Source organism: Symphalangus syndactylus, chromosome 14, assembly GCF_028878055.3.
Source record: "Symphalangus syndactylus isolate Jambi chromosome 14, NHGRI_mSymSyn1-v2.1_pri, whole genome shotgun sequence".
NCBI lineage: Eukaryota > Metazoa > Chordata > Mammalia > Primates > Hylobatidae > Symphalangus > Symphalangus syndactylus.
Window position 1 is genome coordinate 103721920 of NC_072436.2, and position 18132 is coordinate 103740051.

The 18132-nt window shown below is 42.3% G+C and overlaps 1 protein-coding gene across 4 annotated transcripts in view; it reads right to left on the minus strand.

The window, feature by feature from the left end:
• QPCT (glutaminyl-peptide cyclotransferase) overlaps nucleotides 1-18132 on the minus strand; it is a 48168-nt gene that overhangs the window by 12405 nt on the left and 17631 nt on the right. For 2 of the 4 annotated variants that reach the window (XM_063618164.1, XM_055243681.2), the window contains exons 2-4: nucleotides 15855-16175; nucleotides 8194-8340; nucleotides 979-1257 (exon numbers count right to left, since the gene is read on the minus strand). In XM_063618164.1, coding sequence (XP_063474234.1) covers nucleotides 979-1257; nucleotides 8194-8340; nucleotides 15855-15974 — 546 coding nt within the window. In that variant the 5' untranslated portion in view covers nucleotides 15975-16175. Of the gene's footprint in view, nucleotides 1-978; nucleotides 1258-8193; nucleotides 8341-10700; nucleotides 10760-11376; nucleotides 11490-15854; nucleotides 16176-18132 lie in introns of all 4 variants that reach the window. The other 2 variants (XM_055243682.2, XM_063618165.1) reach the window with 2 other exon arrangements.

Here is an 18132-nt window from a genome sequence, read left to right on the forward strand (position 1 = left end):
ACTAGTTAAAAGCAGGGCAAAGCATGGGACAAAGGGATTGTAGAAGGCTCAGAAAACAAAACAAACCAAAAAAAAGAAGTGAAAAGGAGACTGAGAGGGTATAAACAAGTCTTGCTTTCTTCAATTTCAGCATATCCAGCAAAAATAGAACCAAATATCTCTATTACTTCCATTACAAGATAAACCTTTTACTTCTTTACGCCCATTGTATCAAAGGCTGGACCCTTCATAAAGCTCTGAGCAGAGAACAAAGCATTTGTTGCCTGCGAACAAAGTTTTTTGTTTTTGCTTTGTTGTGTTTACTTGGTTATGAGTGATATCAGAACAAAATGTCTTCATCTAGTTTAGCACTTTTTTCCAATATACCCTTAAGAACACCAAGACTGAAATAACATCTGAGAGTCCCAGAAGTATTTTGAGTTGAGAGCATAACAAAAGCTCTGCTATGCTACATAAAATGGAGCTGAGATTCACAGATAATAACAATAATGCATTTCTGCTTCATGCTTTTCATCTTGATAGGTCTGAATTACCCGCTCTCCACTTCAGAACCACTTTGCTGCAACTCCCTCCTCCAACCCAAGAGCCAACATCTCTCAGATCAGAAGGTTGTGATGTTTCATGGCCATAGAAAGAAGAAGAAATAAACATAGTTCATTATAAAACACAATTCTCATACTATACCTGAAACAAACTTTCTCCTTCATTTTTCACAAAGAAATGTTGCATTTAATTTAATGTGCATTCAAGGCCGAGAAATCAGGTGCCAATTAATGAATGCATTGCCACGTATCTTAGGTTTATTGCCCATGGTTGATATTCCCAATCATGCAATCTTTCAATTAATATTCACAATAAAAATGTACCAAAAGTCTCCATTTGTAAATGGCCTTCTCATTCCTCCAAGGATTCTAGAATTCACTCTGAGTTACTGCTAATGTACTTTATCCTAGGAATCAACAAGCGGAAAACAGATACCTTTAAGGAAAGGAGTTTCTTGTCTAAGGCACGAACAAGTTCCAACATCATTGCACATGGCACGGCTGAATCAGTGGCTCCTACAAACACTCTGTTGTTCCAGTGGGAAAAATACTTGGAGTCATAGTGGCAGGCGAGGACCAAATGTCGTTTAGCAGTGGGATTGAGGATGCTGATGATATTTGAGAAAGACCGGTACCCATAGGGCGTCTGACTCAAGAAGGTGTCTATTTCCAAGACCCAGTCAGCCTGAAGCCTCTGAATTCGCTGCATGATGTGCTGATCAAAACAAAAATCAGAACTTTAGATCAAAACAAATAGCTTTCATTTGTTAACTGTGATTCTAAAACTTTAAATAGTGCCTTTCAAATTAAAATTGTAATACATGCTTATTGTATTAATAGCAATATTATTGCAATTAATAATTGCTTTGTATTGTTATTGTAATTAATAGCATTTGTCCTGTTTAAAGGAGAAGCTAATCCTCTTGCCTCTCCCTTAAACTTCCCCTTACTAATCAATCTCAACCAATTGTTAATATTAACCAGTGTTAATAGTTTGATGCAGATCTTTAGACATATCTTCTCCTTGCTTATGCAAACCTACAGTAGCATACAAACACATATATTTGGCAGAGGGGCATATGTTTTTGTAGGAAAAGAATCCTACTTTTTACATTACTCTCCCCTTGCTTTTCTCCTTTAACAATATATTATGGACATGTCTACAAGTCAGGAGACAGAGATGCAGTTCAGTAATAGTAAAGCACACTTTTAATATTTCTAGGAGGCTACAAAGGCATGTTTGAAAAATTAAGTAAACCAGCATCCTACAAGTCTCTATCTCTAAGCTCTTCAAGGACAAGAACTGCAAATGGTAGCTCTTCCTGTCCCAAGTGCATAACATGTGTCCAAGTCCAGCAAATGCTTTATATGTAATGAACACTAATAAAAGATACAAATGCTCACCTGCTAAGGATAATATAGAAAGCTCCCATAGCTAGGGGGTGGTTGGGGTTATTTCAGATCTCCGCTCACTGTAAGAATTAGTAAGCAACCCTGAACTATAATAACACATCAAGTAGCTTTCCCTCTGCACCCAAGGCAGGTTGAGACGCACTGCAAATGCTGGCAAATATAAAAGAGAATCTCTTTCCCCATCTCTGCTGGCCACCTTGAGCCTTATGAGGCAACACAGTGACTGACAGAAGAAAGCAACAGGTGGAGAAAGTAGCATCACTTCAGGAACTAGAAGTATTTTTTTAAAGAACATATTATAGATTTTGTGATGTGAGAATTTATAGGTGAGTTCACTGCTGATTCATTTGCCTTTTTCCATCCTTATTTTATCTTGGCTTCACTTTCCTATGTTCCTCGGTTTTTTGTTTGTTTGCTTGTTTTGTTGTTTTGTTGTTGTTGTTAACAGGGCTTCACTCAGTCACCCAGGCTCAAGTGCAATGGTGCAATCTCAGCTCACTGCAACCTCCGCCTCCTTGCTTCAAGCAATTCTCCTGCCTCAACATCCTGAGTAGCTGGAATAACAGACACATGCCACCATGCCTGACTAACTTTTGTTTTTTTTGTTCTTTTGGTTTTTTGTAGAGATGGAGTTTTGCCATATTGCCCAGGCTGGTTTCAAACTCCTGGGATCAAGTGATCCATCCACCTCGGCCTCCCAAAAAGCTGGCATTACAGGTGTGAACCACCATGCCCAGGCTGTTCCCGTTTTTTTTTTCAAATATCATATACATCATTGTAAATTGCCTTAAATTATTTTTATAGAAAGTCAAATGACAAACTAACATCAAAATAACTGACAATTTGTCCTTCAATTAACATCTAACCAAAAACCAACATTTCAGATCTAACAGTTCAGATCTAGACAGTTTAGATCTGGGATGGACCTTAAAATGATAAATGAATAACTGGAAATGAATGTGAGGGCTTTTATTTTTTTTTTTCCTCCCAAGAAATACAGGATTTTCTATCCTAGCCAAGTCCCATGTGGCCTGCGCTCACTAATGCGACATGACACGTAGGCAAGAGGCTCAAAACAACTGCGGCAGGAAGCTTCCAAGGAAAGGGGAATTTAAATAGTGGGAGGACACTGATCCTACAGTCAGTCCTGCAAAAGCCAACTAAACAAATGATTCCCCAGCTAGAGACTCCTTGCTTTTTATAGTGGGTGGACTTTGTCCTAAATAGCATTGTGTTTGCAGTACCTTAACTTTTCTATTGCAGATTTACATGCTGTCTTATCACATCATCAAAAGAAATGTTTATAACCTTATTTGAAATCAGCATTCATAACTCTCCACAATTTGTAGTACTGTGCTTTGCTCACAGTAGGCTATCAGTAAATATGCGTTCATTCTAACAGTAAATACGAATTGATTTAATGAGAATATATAAAACTATATGATACAAAGCATTAATAGTTTGAATAGAGAGAAATCACTATGCATCTAACATGAGTTTTTCTGCAGACTATGAAAATGAGTTATCCCTAGACTGTAAAAAAAAAAAAAAAAAAATCCATAAAATGGGTCATTTTTAAAAAAAAAAAAAAGCATATACTCCAGAACATCTGGTATCCAGATGATAAAATGCTCCATAAAATGGCTTCTTCAACACCAATTGCAGATTGCAAGCTTACAAAATGAATTGGAATTTTTAAAAATATATCTGTTAGCATTACTCAGAAGTCACACACAAACTTATTTCTCAACTTGTTACCAGGTCTTGATCATAATTTCTGATGACCTCGTTGACACTAAAATCCATAAGAGAATCAGCATATATCCTCAAAAGAGTTTTTCCTGAAGCAACCTTTTTTTTTTTTTTTTTTTTTGAGACGGAGTCTCACTCGGTCGCCAGGCTGTAGTGCAGTGGCACAATCTTGGCTCACTGCAACCTCCAACTCCCTGGTTCAAGCAATTCTCCTGCCTTAGCCTCCTGAGAATCTGGGATCACAGGCACACGCCACCATGCCCAGCTAATTTTTGTATTTTTGGTAGAGACAAAGTTTTACCATGTTGGCCAGGATGGTCTCTATCTCCTGACCTCGTGATCTGCCTGCCTCAGCCTCCCAAAGTGCTGGGATTACAGGCATGAGCCACTGCACCCAGCCCCGCAACTTTTTTGTTCAGTGTAAATATTCTTTGTTTATCTTAGCAGCTAAGATAAATCATTTTTATAAACCACCAAATTGGCTGCATAATCTAATTAGTTCACCAATATCCCTTGTTGTTTTGTTTTCGGCTTTCAGACTTAGTCTACAAGTCCCCACCAGAAGTCTCTAGGGGAACTCCCCAAACTACCACTACTATCATTCAAAAACCCCTAAGCAGGGAGTGCGTGGCTGTGGCAGGGACTCTAAAGCAGCTGCGCTTCCCCAATACCAAAGCAGCAAAGGGCTGGGCCCTCCAGGAGTGCCAAAACGCAATTTAGAATATAGATCACACTTCGGGTTGCTATACATCTATGTTTTAAAATGGAGAGGAGAGAAAAAGGGAGAGAGACAAAGAGTGAGAGAGATGGAGACAGGGATAAAGCAGAGATAGATGGAAACTGAGTAGAGAAAGAAAAAATACAAAGATGAAGACATGAGAGCGAGAGGCTATTACAAGATAGTCTACTTCCAAAGAGTGGTAGGGGGATTTATTCTAGCTTAACACTAGTGAATGATCCTGGGTTTCATTTAATTAAACGTAAATTCTATTTTCCAGGTTCTGAGAAACAATGACATCAGTAGACCAGAGTTGTTTGGAGGAAGCCGATTTTCCAGTATTTGCGCTAAGTCTGCAAACACATCGTCGTCAGGATACTGACTTCTGCCACCCGAAGACTCAGGTACCTCTTTCCTCTTGAGTGCACCCTATATGAGTCCCTCGGGCTCCTCCTCTTGGGGGGCTGGACTGACGGTGCATCTGGGATCTATGTACCTGATGACGTTCAGTTTCGGTGGCTCAGATGCACTGTGCACCTGTGGGGGATTTTACCCCCTGAAGTTTCTAGTTTGCCTCTTTTAGACAAAGGATATTGCTTGCCCATTTGTGAGACTTTATCATCCTAATTTTTAAATTTTTTTATTTCTATCTTATAAATCAACGAAATAGCCCCAAATGTATTATCTCCAAATTATTTATTTTACAAATAACTTATCTCCTCAAAACAAAAATATCTTAATAATCCAATAGGCAGCTTTGGGGTCATTGATCAGAGACCAGGAAAACGCATAATGTGGGACAGGGTTCCCCCAAAATATTCTCTTTCTGTAAAAGAGAATCCATAGTAATGCACGTCTTTACTGGTAACTACAAAAGTTAGTTCACAAACCAATTTTATATCAAGTTTACCCTTTTTTAAATATTTGAGGATCTTCTCTAGTTACAGCCTTGAAACTCTAAATTATAAAACATCTCATCTAGTGTTCAAAAAGGCCTCAGGAGAAAAAAATAAGGTTCAATCATTTTTGTTTCAATTCAGTTCTACATGAAAGGATCTAATCTTAGTCAAATTAAGGCCATTAGTGTAGTTCCCTCATAATTACTCTGTCATGTACCTCACTTTCGAAATTATAATTCCTTTGTCTTCCACAGCTTAGAAGATAGGTCTCTAAAAATTAATGGTAATTTTCTTCTCAAAAAATTCTAAAATGGAATCTAAGTGAAATATCTAACATAGCCATCAGCCAGCCCATGCACAGGCAGCCCAGCAGTAGTTCCCAACACATTCTAAAATACTGTCCATAAATTTCTCATCTGCCTCCACCCCCATATGATGGTGGAGAATGTTACTGAAACTTCAGTAACACTTTTAAATGAATATGTATCTTTTAAACCACAACAGTATCTATTTATATTATTTATCCTATATACTGTATTCTGTTGAAGCTAAAGATTAACTAGCAATGTTTATTGTGTTCATGGATTTCCAGAGCCTGCAGGCGAGGAACCTCAGACCTGAAGTATGCATATCATTTCTGGGTATATACAGAGCTCTGGGCAAATGGTATGGGAAAATAAAAAAGGTTGAGTTGAATGGGAAGAGTAAGCATCATAGACCTAGATTTTTTTCTAACAAGGAACTGAGGCTTTTGGAAAATGCCAATTAAGTGCCCTGGCCTTCTTTTAAGAAAATGCTTGAGAGATAAGGCCCAGGGAACATTATTAAAGTGAATGGTATGTGCCTCACTCTCCAACTTGGGCATGAGAAGATCGAGAGCTGGAGACATTTGAGTGCACGAAGCAGAGCTGATTCCTCCCAGCTCTCCAGTGATAGGATAGAGATCTCAAGCGGATTCTGGCCTCAACACTGGTACAAGTATAACCTTGAGCAAGTTAATTCATATACCTCAACCTCGAATCTTTTTAAATTCCTAACATTGAGATAATAATAGCATCCACACACTGTTCTGAAGGCTGAATGAGATGATCTATGCAAAGAACTCAGTAAAGTGCCTGACCCAGAAAAACTGCTCAGTGAAAGCCATCATTGCTATTATTCTTCGCTCTGCCTAAAGGTTAGACAGAACTAAGGTGCCTGCAGGGTGTCTACCGTCTAATTCCTTGGGAGAAGCCAGAGCTATTCAGATGGAAGCCAAGAGGCTAATGGGGAGACAGACATGGACATCTAGGCTAGCCTGACAGGCAGAGGCTGTACACTGGGCAGAAAGGAAGAGCTCAGCCAGACGCGGTGGCTCACGCCTGTAATCCCAGCACTTTGAGAGGCCGAGGCGGGCGGATCACGAGGTCAGGAGATAGAGACCATCCTGGCCAACGTGGCGAAACCCCGTCTCTACTAAAAATACAAAAATTAGCTGGGCATGGTGGCGTGCGCCTGCAGTCCCAGCTACTCGGGAGGCTGAGGCAGGAGAATAGCGTGAACCCAGGAGGTGGAGGTTGCAGGGAACCGAGATCGCGCCACTGCACTCCAGCCTTGGTGACAGAGGGAGACTCTGAAATCGAAAGGAAGAGCTCAAGAGCTGGGCACCTGCGCCTTGCAGTTCTCACTCTGGGCACAGCAGTGGGCGCCAAGGTCTTTTGCCTGAGGAGTTTCAGAAGACGATGGCAAGGGCCAGTCCCATTCCTTCCCAAGCGGCCCCTTAAAATGGGGCTAGTTTGAAAAAAACAGATATTCAGAGGTGAGGTTTCAGATTGCATAAGAAGACTGACATCAGGGAGGCAAAGAGACATTCAAGGTCTGGCCCAGCTTATTCTACCCTCCACAACAGCGGTAAAATCAATGGGTCTTGAAATCAGTTTAGTGGGTTATGACCAGCATTTTTTAAGAACCAATAAAATAGAACTGACCATATTGCAGTAAAATGCAATAAGAATATTTTTCATGGAAGTTTTGTTTCAGTTAAATATGCCAGTACGTTAGTGTGTATAAAATGTAAAATTCACTTTTTTTTTACTTTGTGTCAGAGTCAGAAGTTTGAGAAGCACTGCCCTGGAGAAATGTAGCTTATCACCAGCCTTAACTCTCCCTCCAGGGAGAATACAATTCCCCTAAGGCGAGTGATGGCCTGACAGTACAATAATACTCTTGACCTAGAACCTTTAAGCAAGGACTCCCTAAGCCTGTTGCTGTTCATTGTTTAGGATTCAAGAAAACTTAGTTGGGAGCCTCGGGGTGTGTTATTGAATGGTCAAGAGTGAAGGACTGTGTAATGTTGTACCCCAAATAGAGATTTCACACACAAACTATTGACATTAACGTGTACCACTTGGGCCGGGCACGGTGGCTCACGCTTGTAATCGCAGCACTTTGGGAGGCCAAGGCGGGCGGATCACGAGGTCAGGAGATCAAGACCACGGTGAAACCCCGTCTCTACTAAAAATACAAAAAATTAGCCGGGCGTGGTGGCAGGCGCCTGTAGTCCCAGCTACTCGGAGAGGCTGAGGCAGGAGAATGGCGTAAACCCGGGAGGCGGAGCTTGCAGTGAGCCGAGATTGCGCCACTGCACTCCAGCCTGCGCGACAGAGCGAGACTCTGTCTCAAAAAAAAAAAAAAAAAAAAAAAAAATGTACCACTTCATTCAGAACAGACATGTACTCTCAGTCATTTGATTTTTCTTGGTTGAGTATTTGGTGAATAAGGAGATGACAGATCTGAGTATTAGACACCTCAGAACTTCAGCCATAACATTATCCCTCATGGGAAAGCAAAGTATTCACACAAGCTTGAGGTTTGTGTCCCATGTTCTCACCTGACGAGCAGCATAGCTTCCAGGGGATCCCGGGTATCGCTCTATCAGCAATGGCTGTAAGTCATTTTGCCACATTTCAGAGATACTGGTGCCTTCTGCAATTTGCCGAAGAGCCGATGAATTCAAAATGGCTGGTTGGTGATAATTCTGAGGATTGAATGAAATCATTTAACTAGCTATGGTTTCATAATATGTTTAAGACTCTGACATGTTTGCAATTAATTGCTTAAAACTTCAAAATAAGGGAGAACTTTATGACAAATGAAGTAAATTAATCTACTCAACTTTAAAATTGGGCTGTTAGGGCCAGGCACAGTGGCTCAAGCCTGTAATCCCAGCACTTTGGGAGGCTGAGGCAAGAGGACTGCTTGAGCCCAGGATTTTGAGACCAGCCATGGCAACATAATGAGACCTTGTCTCTACAAAAAATGAAAAACTTGGGTGGGTGTGGTGACGCATTGGTGCATGCCCGTTGTTCTAGCTACTCAGGAAGGCTGAGGTGGGAGGATTGCTTCAGCCCAGGAGGTCGAGGTTGCAGTGAGCTGTGTTACTGAGCCCTCCAGCTGGGCAACAGAAGGAGACCCTGTCTCAATAAAAATTTTAAAAATAATTTTAAAACCCAACTGTTAGCCTAAGTAAATCTTACACAGTTTAGAGGAAGAGTAGTCAGGGAAGACTTTATAGATGAGCCACAAATTAAGGGGTCCTCGAATTTTAATAGGATTTTAATAGCAAGCCTAATTCAAAATTTTATAATGATTACATGTTGAAATGGTAATTTTTTGACATATTAGGTTAAATGAAGTATATTACTAAAATTAATTTTACTCCTTTTTCACTTTTTTAATGTAGCTACTAGAAAAATTAAAATTACATATGTTTCTTTCATAATCTTTTTTTTTTTTTTTTAAGTTAGGGTTTCTCTCTGTCACCCAGGCTGGAGTGCAGTGGTGCAATCTGGCTCACTGCAACCTCCACCTCCTGGGCTCAAGCAATCCTCCCACCTCAGTCCCCTGAGTAGCTGAGTCATTATTTCTTTTTTTATTATTATTATTTTAGATGGAGTTTCACTCTTGTTGCCCAGGCTGGAGTACAATGGCATGATCTTGGCTCACTGCAACCTCCGCCTCCTGGGTTCAAGCAATTCTCTTGTCTCAACCTCCCGAGTAGCTGGGATTACAGGTGCATGCCACCATGCCCAGCTAATTTTTGTATTTTTAGTAGAGGTGGGGTTTCATCATATTGGTCAGGCTGGTCTCGAACTCCCAACCTCAGTTGATCCACCTGCCTTGGCCTCTGGCCTCCCAAATTGCTGGGATTACAGGTGTGAGCCACCGCACCCAGCCCGAGTCATTATTTCTATTAGACAGTGCCAACTCAGATGATTGTTGCAATTCCTTTCAGCCTGAGCTTGGTGAGTCTATAGCCAACTAAATAGTAAACTTTTTAACTTCAATTAAAATCATTTTTAAATTCCATTAAAGTTCACATAACATTCAAATTTGTATTTTGGATGACTTCACACATACTGTATATTCTTTTGATACTGGTAATGATGAACCATTCACTCATTACATGTTTATCAGGCACCTAATAATGGAATGTGTTACTCCTCCTCAACAGGAAGAGAACAATTGATCAGATGACTTCTTCCCTAAGGGGAAGGATGAAGATGACATAAGAATATTGAATTATTTGGAAGGCAAAACAGAAATTAGGAGAGGCCTATTTTATAGTTCCTTTCAGGACCAGCGTTAGTTGGATACGCTTAAGTAGTAATGCAAGTATTTTCATTCCCTGTGATCCACTCCATGGGACTGGTGTGAAACTGGACTTCAGAGAATGTTTATTGCCTAATTATTTACAATCATCTACACTCTGAGATGGCTGTTTACTTTCCAGTACTTACCATGCAAAGAGCATGGGCTATAGTATCAGACAGACTCTCTCAACTCAGCCTCTCAACTCAGCACCCCACCACCTACTAGCTGTAACTCTTTCCAGGTTACTAAACCTCATTAAGGCTCAATTTCCTCATCTGTAAAACAGAGGTAATAATACCTGAATCCTAGAGTAACTAGAATTAAGTGAACTAACATATGTAAACAGCCATAGTAAGTATTCAATGTGTTAGTTATTATTTCCTTCTATCAAACACTAAAGAGCCATAGAATGAGTTTTAAAGTTGGAAAAGCCACTTAGAGATGCTCTAGTCTCCAACCCCCTTCATTTATATTAGTGGAAATTGAGATTCATAGAAACCAGTTGACTTCCTGAGGTTGAAGGAGAGTTATAGGTAAATCCACAAAAAGATCCCCCCTCTGTGGATTTCCAATCCCGTGCTAGTTTTACTCTGCCTCACTGTCTCATTTATGCACTTCCAGTTTATTCCTGAATATTGATGCTGTGCCTGAACATCAGAAGATTTGTCTTTGTTTATTGGTAGGACATTTTTAAATATATTTCCTTGATAAACTTGTCAGTGCGGGCTTTAAATCCCTTGGTACCTCCAGAATCTAAGTCCTCATGCCAGCTCCCAAACAGCAGGTGGAAAAGAAAGCTGAAGCTGAAAGACAAAGCAATAGAAATGTGCGAGGGGATAAGAAGAATATGGAGGCAAGAGGTCAGAAGACTTCCACGGTTAATTATTACTCAACCCGGCCAACAGAAGCCTGTCTGGTCTCCCCCCTCACCCTTGCTCACCATGCTTCGGTCACTCTGGCATTTGGCCAGGCCCCAAATGCTCTGAGGTTCTGCCCCCATGAGGCTTTGGCATCTGCGGTGCTTTCTGCCTTACAAGCTGTTTCCCTTCCTCTTCACCTGGCTAACTCCTGCTCACTTCAGCTTGCAGCTTGGAGGCCACTTCTTTGTGTGTTTGCTTGTTTAATGTCTGTCTTTCATACAAGACATCAGCTCCATAAGGGCTGGAACTCCCTCTCTCTCTGTTGTTTACCTCTCTCTCCCACACAGGCCACACAGGGCCTGGTTCATCTTGAGCATTTGATAAATATTGGGCAAATTAATCAAAAAAGCAATCAACAGATGAACTATCTTTCTAAAATTATCTTTGCTAAGACTCTATTTATATAATAAGAAAGTAACATGGGCATTTTTCTGCCATTGTAAATAACAAGTCTGTTGAATGCACAAACAAGCATAAAGATAGAAGAGACAGGTGGCTACCTGCTGCAATGGCCAGGAAGTGCTGTGGTTCAATGTTATTGGGCTTTGCTCTTTTTGAATTTCTGACATTCGATGTTTCTGATGATGAAGAGCTGGGTTGACCCAAGCAGTCACTATGACAACAAAAACTGTTGTGTCAAAAGCTGTTTACTCGTGGCTCCTTGTCTATTTACTGTCCAATACTCTATCCCAAAGCCCATCTGGTCACTGTGGATAGAAGCTTTCACTCCATGTCCAGAGTGAAATGAAATCACTTGTGTTTAAATAGCTGGTTTCTAGAGGCTTGAAAGAGCTCTTAAGATATTTAAGAAAAAACAGGAACAAAATAAATGCCCCCTCCCCCAAGCATCTCTAACTACAAGAGATACTGCAGATGAAACCTAATTGGCAAATAGCACCAAAAAATGCTTATTGGATAACTAAAGGGTAAATCCAGCAGACAGGCCAGGCCTATTGATGCTCATGGATCTAGAGACTTACATGTGTTTGCTCCTCAACCTCCTGGGCTCAACCATTTAATTAATATTCTTCAGTAAAGAGCCCTGACTCTCCTCGCCCCTCTGGGGGCAAAGATGCCCCTGTAAAATCGCAGAGCTATAAGCTTCCAGTAACTGAAGGACAGAGAAGAGGAAACAACCAACTACACTCAGTCAATTACTTAAGCCTTCTATTCATTAAAGCCCTGTGTGGAAAAGCATTTAACTTTCCCAACCTAAATAGCATGCATTCAATGTTTAAGGGGTCTTATTCTCAGAACTCAATAAATATACAAATTTAGGTGGAGATGAGATGAATGAGTAAGAGGAAAAAGCTGGAAAGAAAGAGTGAGCTCAGCAGGGGGAAAGTAACTCAGGCAAAAACAAAGTTAAGCCCAATGGTAAATGCAAACCCCAATTTATTGTAGGTTTATCTCAGTTAAAAGACACTTAGACAATTTTCTATTGGTGCAGGTGTTCTCAGAGGAATGAGGCTCTGTTACAGCCCCTGCCTTGTCTTTTCATCCAGACAGAAAGGACAATAAGTCTGCTCTGAGTGGCAAGAATCTTTCAGCCAAAAGTGTGAACCAGATATCCTGAAGCATCTCCTCTAGGCTAATCATGTGGTTTTAAAGAGGGTTTTAATTACATAATTGATAGAGTTGGCCCAGCTTGCAAAGGGTTTTGAGGTTCCAAAAGACTGAATTAAAGGGAGATCATTACAGAAATGCAGCCAATGCAAGTCCAGTTTCTATTCTATATGAGTGTCTCCCAGGCAATTCTCAGATTAACACCTCTGTCTGTCTGCAAAGTCATTTCAATCAGCAGTTATTGAACTCCTTCTGTGTGTGAGATGCCACTGATATTAAAAATTCAGTGGGGGAATAGTTAGGAACTGAACAAGACAACATCTGTCTTTTTTTAAATGCAAGCAGCCCTCTACTTAAAAGCAGAGCAGTGCAGGCTTTAACCACGACAGCTTAGGGTGAAATCTCAGCTCCCTCGCTTATTAGCTGTGACTAGGAAAGAGTCCACATCTGTAAAATGGATCTCATAGTACTTACCAACCAGACGGTAAGGCTCCAAAATGACATTTTGTCTTTCTCTCCCTACCAACACCCAGTCCCCGACTGACTTCCACGTCACTGCCTGAGAGTCTCAATCGTTGCTTCCATTAGAATGCAACAACAACAACAACACACACACACACACACACACACACACACGCAGAGAGAGAGAGAGAGAAATAGAAATAAAAACACCAAAATGGTTAATAGCCATTTTCTCTGAATAGTGGGATTATGGGTGACATTAGTTTTCTTTTTAGTGTATTTTTCTGTATTTTCCAAGTTTTCTAAAATGAGCACGTCAACTTTATAATTAGAAGACTTCAATAGAAGCCAGACTTTTTAGTTTATTGGAACTAATATTTTTTAAAGAACATATAAAGCCCTCAAAAGCCATCAGTCATTTGCACCTAAGGAGGAATGATTTAATGAGGTTCTGTTTAACAGCTGGTTGACAATGTTGTACTAAAGGAATGGGCCTGTACTAAAGGAATAAGACTGGTGACCAAAACACCTGGGGAAGGTTCAGAAGAAGTAACTCTGGAATATGGATCAACACCCAGGATAATGATGACCTTTAAGCTGCACGAGGGAGATCAAGGAAAGGAGAAAATAGGGGGTGTCAGAAGAGAAGGTACCAAAACCAAACTACCTGTTTTGGAATGCCATTTAGGGTCCACCCTGACCCAGAAAGAGAGAGTAAGCTCTTCATCTGGCCCTCCAACTTCCCTGCTAGCCCCACACTTTTGCACTACCTGGGCACTGTTCCGGGTACATCAGCCAGGACTCATCTACCATTAGAAAAGCATAGAAGAAGAAAGGAGAGATCAGGGCTTAAGCCAAACCCTAGCTCTTCAGTTCGCTGCGGTAATAGTTGTCAGGTTTCCTCAACCATAAATTGAGGATGAATGTACCTTCCTCATGGGGGTTGCTGTGAAGTTCAAGTGAGGTGGATATATATATATATATAAAACACACCCCATACCCAGATGCCAGTGTGTCTAAGTACACACGTGTGTGCCCACCTGGGAGTTTAACAATTTAGAATATTGTTACTATGGAAAAATTGTTTCCAGGTTTCAAATATATAATCAAATCATGGTCTCTGAATGCCACCATAAACTAGAGTTGATCTGCTTTTACATATTCAAAGCCACTGAAAGAGACACACCTTTATTTCAAAACGAAGGAAATGGATTTCAAAATCGATGCTTTCTTTACCACACCTCAGCTGTTAGCAGACCAGTGTACCAAAGACATACATCATATGATTAAAATAGTCGAACACCATAAAAAGTAGGAAGGCACATATTTTAGTGTGGGCCAATTCATCACCCAGGCTGCAAGACTTTGTGAAGGGTCTGCAGAATAAGGGGAGGAAGCTAGAAACTGGGAAATGTGATGGCTGATTGTCATTCGCTTTTAATGATTTGAAAACATTCAGTTTCTCAATGGAACGGTGATCAGAAACTTCTTAAAATAAATATAAAAGGGATTCATGCTTTAAAAGAGGTTTCTCAAAAGTTAAATTCTCATTGGTTTAAAATATTTTAAGAATCACAGCACCTTTTCCCACCCATAAATAGCCCCTGCCTACACACACCTACAAATGATCTTTTCAGAGTGGTTTGTTCAGTTTCCATCTCATTTATTCCCTTCCATTTAGATGTACCACAAAGACACATTTGGTGTGGCTCCATATTCTAGTTTGTGATGTTCTCTTCCCAATTTCTGACCGGAAAGGTATTCTCAGTGAAGTCAAAGAGAGGATTTTTTTGTGTGTCGTTCCACGTTCTTCTTCATGGGCCCCCATGGGAAGTTGTTTTCCTTATAATAAAGTTATTCTTATGTTACAGACTTCCCTCACTGCCACCAGGTTCCCTGTGGCCTGTGGTCTCCATGTGTAAGTGGGGCCTGCTGTGACCCCTGAGTGGTGATGACATTAGATCCGAAGAATTGAAATGGGCTATTCATATACGTATGCATGTAGCTGGGTAGGAGTGGGCATTCACCAGTGTGCCCTGTATTTCAAACATTTGAGTAAATACAGGCATACTCTAAGTGTGTAAAAGGTCTGCTCAATAACACTGCCAAAGTTTATAAGGCTTCACTTTGCTGCTTTTCTTAATATTCCTATAACATACTATTTTATGCTGACATCATTAATATTTGCACAATCCCTTAGCAATTTCATGATTTCAAAATTGTTACACAAGAAAAGGAAGTAATTGTGAACCCATATACTTCTTACAGAGAGAACTTGCAAATCACTTTTATCCTAAGTTCCTTATATGCGATTTCTACCTAAAACTAGATCCATTTTCTCTGAAAATAGCAGGTACCCTCTTTTAAGGGGGGGAAAAAAGGCTTTTAAAGTAAGCAGGTCTCCAGTAAAGGTCCTTCCTGCCGAGTTGCTCCTTTTAAAAATCTAAAACAAACAATACACATCCGTCCTGAGACTGTAGGGACACTTCAGAGCCCCAGCAGCATCCTTGCATGAAGCTGCGGGGGAGCTGTGGGCACACCCCCAGGCGCGCCCCGCACCCTGGCGGCCCCGGAGCGCCGGCTCCGTTGCCCTCGCGGGTCCCGAGTGGGCGGTGGCGCAGCGATGCGCCTTCGCCTCCCGGCTCAGCAGCCGCTGGCGAGACACATTTCCTGTGCCTATCAGCACCCCCATCAGACCGCAGCCTAGGGGAGGCCAGTGACATCACCCAGCCCCCCTGGCGTCTCCAGAACAGCCCCGGACCGGCCGAGGCACCCCGGCGAGTAGGCAGAGCCCCGACTCCTCCGGGCGCCGGGTGGGGCGCCGGTGCCTGGGCTGGGGACCGCGGCCCTGCCCCGCCTCCCGCTCTGCCTAGGTAGGGCTGACCGGGCCGGGGGACCCCGCACCGGACCAGAGCCGCTCAAGTACAACTACGCAGAAACAGCCCCTCACCTTCTCCTCTGGCCAGGCTGAGGCACTCGGACTGACCCCCCTGGATGCCCAGGGCAGGGCGGCCACCAGCAGCAGCAGGTGGAGGGTGTCCACGACGCGCCGGTGTCCTCCGCCTGCCATCTCTCCGATGCTGTCTGGGAGCGGGTTCCCCGGGCCGCTGGCGGTCACGAGCCCGGGAACGCGCGTCCTTCGCCTTCCCTCTTCTCCACCCTTGGGTCGACTGCGCCCGCCTTCCCATAGCCTCCGGGTCGCCTCCCGCCGCGTCGCGCAGGCTGCAGCCCTCCTACCCCGGACCTTCGCAAACGCCGGGGCTGGGCGGCCCTAGGTGACAGACACAAGCTTCTGAACCCAAGCTAACAAAGGCGGCCACTTCCTTCTCTTGGAGAAGGTGAAAGGAAGGAAGGAAGAGACATGGAAGAGCCTTTTTATGATCTCCAACGCCAAAACAGGGAATAGAAAAGGGAGGAAGGGTTCACCAGACCCTGGGGAGTTATGAAGTGTTTCCCACAGCTCCTAAAGAAGGGGTGGACAGGGAATCGATGTCTGCTGACCACTGCACCAGGCACCGTCCTTGGTAGGTGTTTGTCCAACCTTCCCGGATTTAATCCACTAATCCTATTTTACAGACGGGGAAACTGAGACACCCCCCCCCCACCCCCCATAGAAAGCCTGGACTGGAACCCACAAGCAAAAGTATGACAGTGCGTCTTTGCCTTTTCTCTTTTTTCTCACAAATAGTTGCCTTGCCTCACATCATACTCTCAAATTGAAAAGGATGGTCAAAGTAATTATCTGAAATAATGAGATCTAAAATATTCACAGCGGCTCTGAAGGAGTCATCTTCTCCAAGGCATGGCCCCAAAAGGAAAAGCCAAACACGATTCTTTTACTTTGTAACATCAAAGGTCATTGTTATCCAGATAATCCTAGGGCAGGAAAACATTTCAGTTTTGTCTGTAAGTTTCTGGTCCAAGTTGTCAGGACAGTGACTTTCACCAGCCTCTTTTGCTTCCACAGTGAGGATCAGGGCTTGGCCTGCTCTCAGTCATCTCCCAGTAACATCTAGTTCCCAGAAAAATCAGAACAATGACACTGAAGCAGAACCATTTCACAGAGAGCAAAGATTTGAAGGTAAGGAGGCTGCCAGAAGGCCTACCCACTCACTCTGTCTTCCCAGTCTTGGCTGTGAGTTTTTAAAGAGAGGGCTTGCCTGGAAATACAGTGTTCTGCCTCCTCTGGAACTGTAGGAGAAGACAGGATGTAAATAACTCCTTTCCTCGTGTACAAATTTGCTAACCCTATTCATGTCTGGGGGTTTTGAGTGACAATTTAAATCTCCAGGCTTAAATAAAATTAAATACACCTTTATTACACCCACAGACAGTTCTGATCATCAGACCCCTTCAGAACTTTCTATTGACTCCAGTTTCAGAATTAAACCACTGTCACATTCCCCAATACAGTTCCTCCCTTGCTGCCTGGGTCAACCTTGAAACAGCGCATTTCCTGAGTGGCTGGGAAATAAAGAGCCTTTTTTTTTTTAACCCTATTACTTTTATGTCTTTTCACAATATGGTTCCTATAAGAAAGAGAACGTGGAAATAGCAAACCTAAATGAAACAAAATGTGAGAGGTACTATCATGCTAAGTATAAGCAATTCAAAACAAGAAATATAGAAATAAGCTAAAATGTTAGCACATAATGTAATGATGATTTTCTGTTTCCTAAGGTTCTCCAGTTTTGGTTATATTTAAGTCAATAAGATGTTCTTACAGTTTGGTATCTACAGGAAGCAGACTCTGAGACAAGAGTTTAACATGCAGGATGTGTATTAGGGAGTGCCCTTGGGACAAACCCCTGTGGGAGGAAGAAGGGGAACAGGAGAGAACAGAGGGAGAAGTTAGCAGCAAAGCGGGCCCAACAACCTCACCCAACTCCATGGGAGTCCTGAAGCTGAAAAAGACGGTCAAAGTTGTTCCATACTGGGCCAAAATGGCTGGGGCCTTATCTCTGCGCCTCCGTGGAGTGATTTCCTGCAAGCGGCTTTCCAGCCAAAAGAGCTTGACTGCTAGAGGCTGTGGGCCAGCCGGCCTCCAACAGCTGGAGCAGGGTCCTTCCCTGGGGGCAGATCTGGGCAGCGCATCTCCTGTATCCACCACAAACGCATCCATGTATTTTATCTGGTACAAATCTAAAACATTCCACATAGCTAGTGAGACGGATTTCAATACATTGGTTTTTTTTATATGTGAGCTTTTCTGACAACTTTCCACGAAT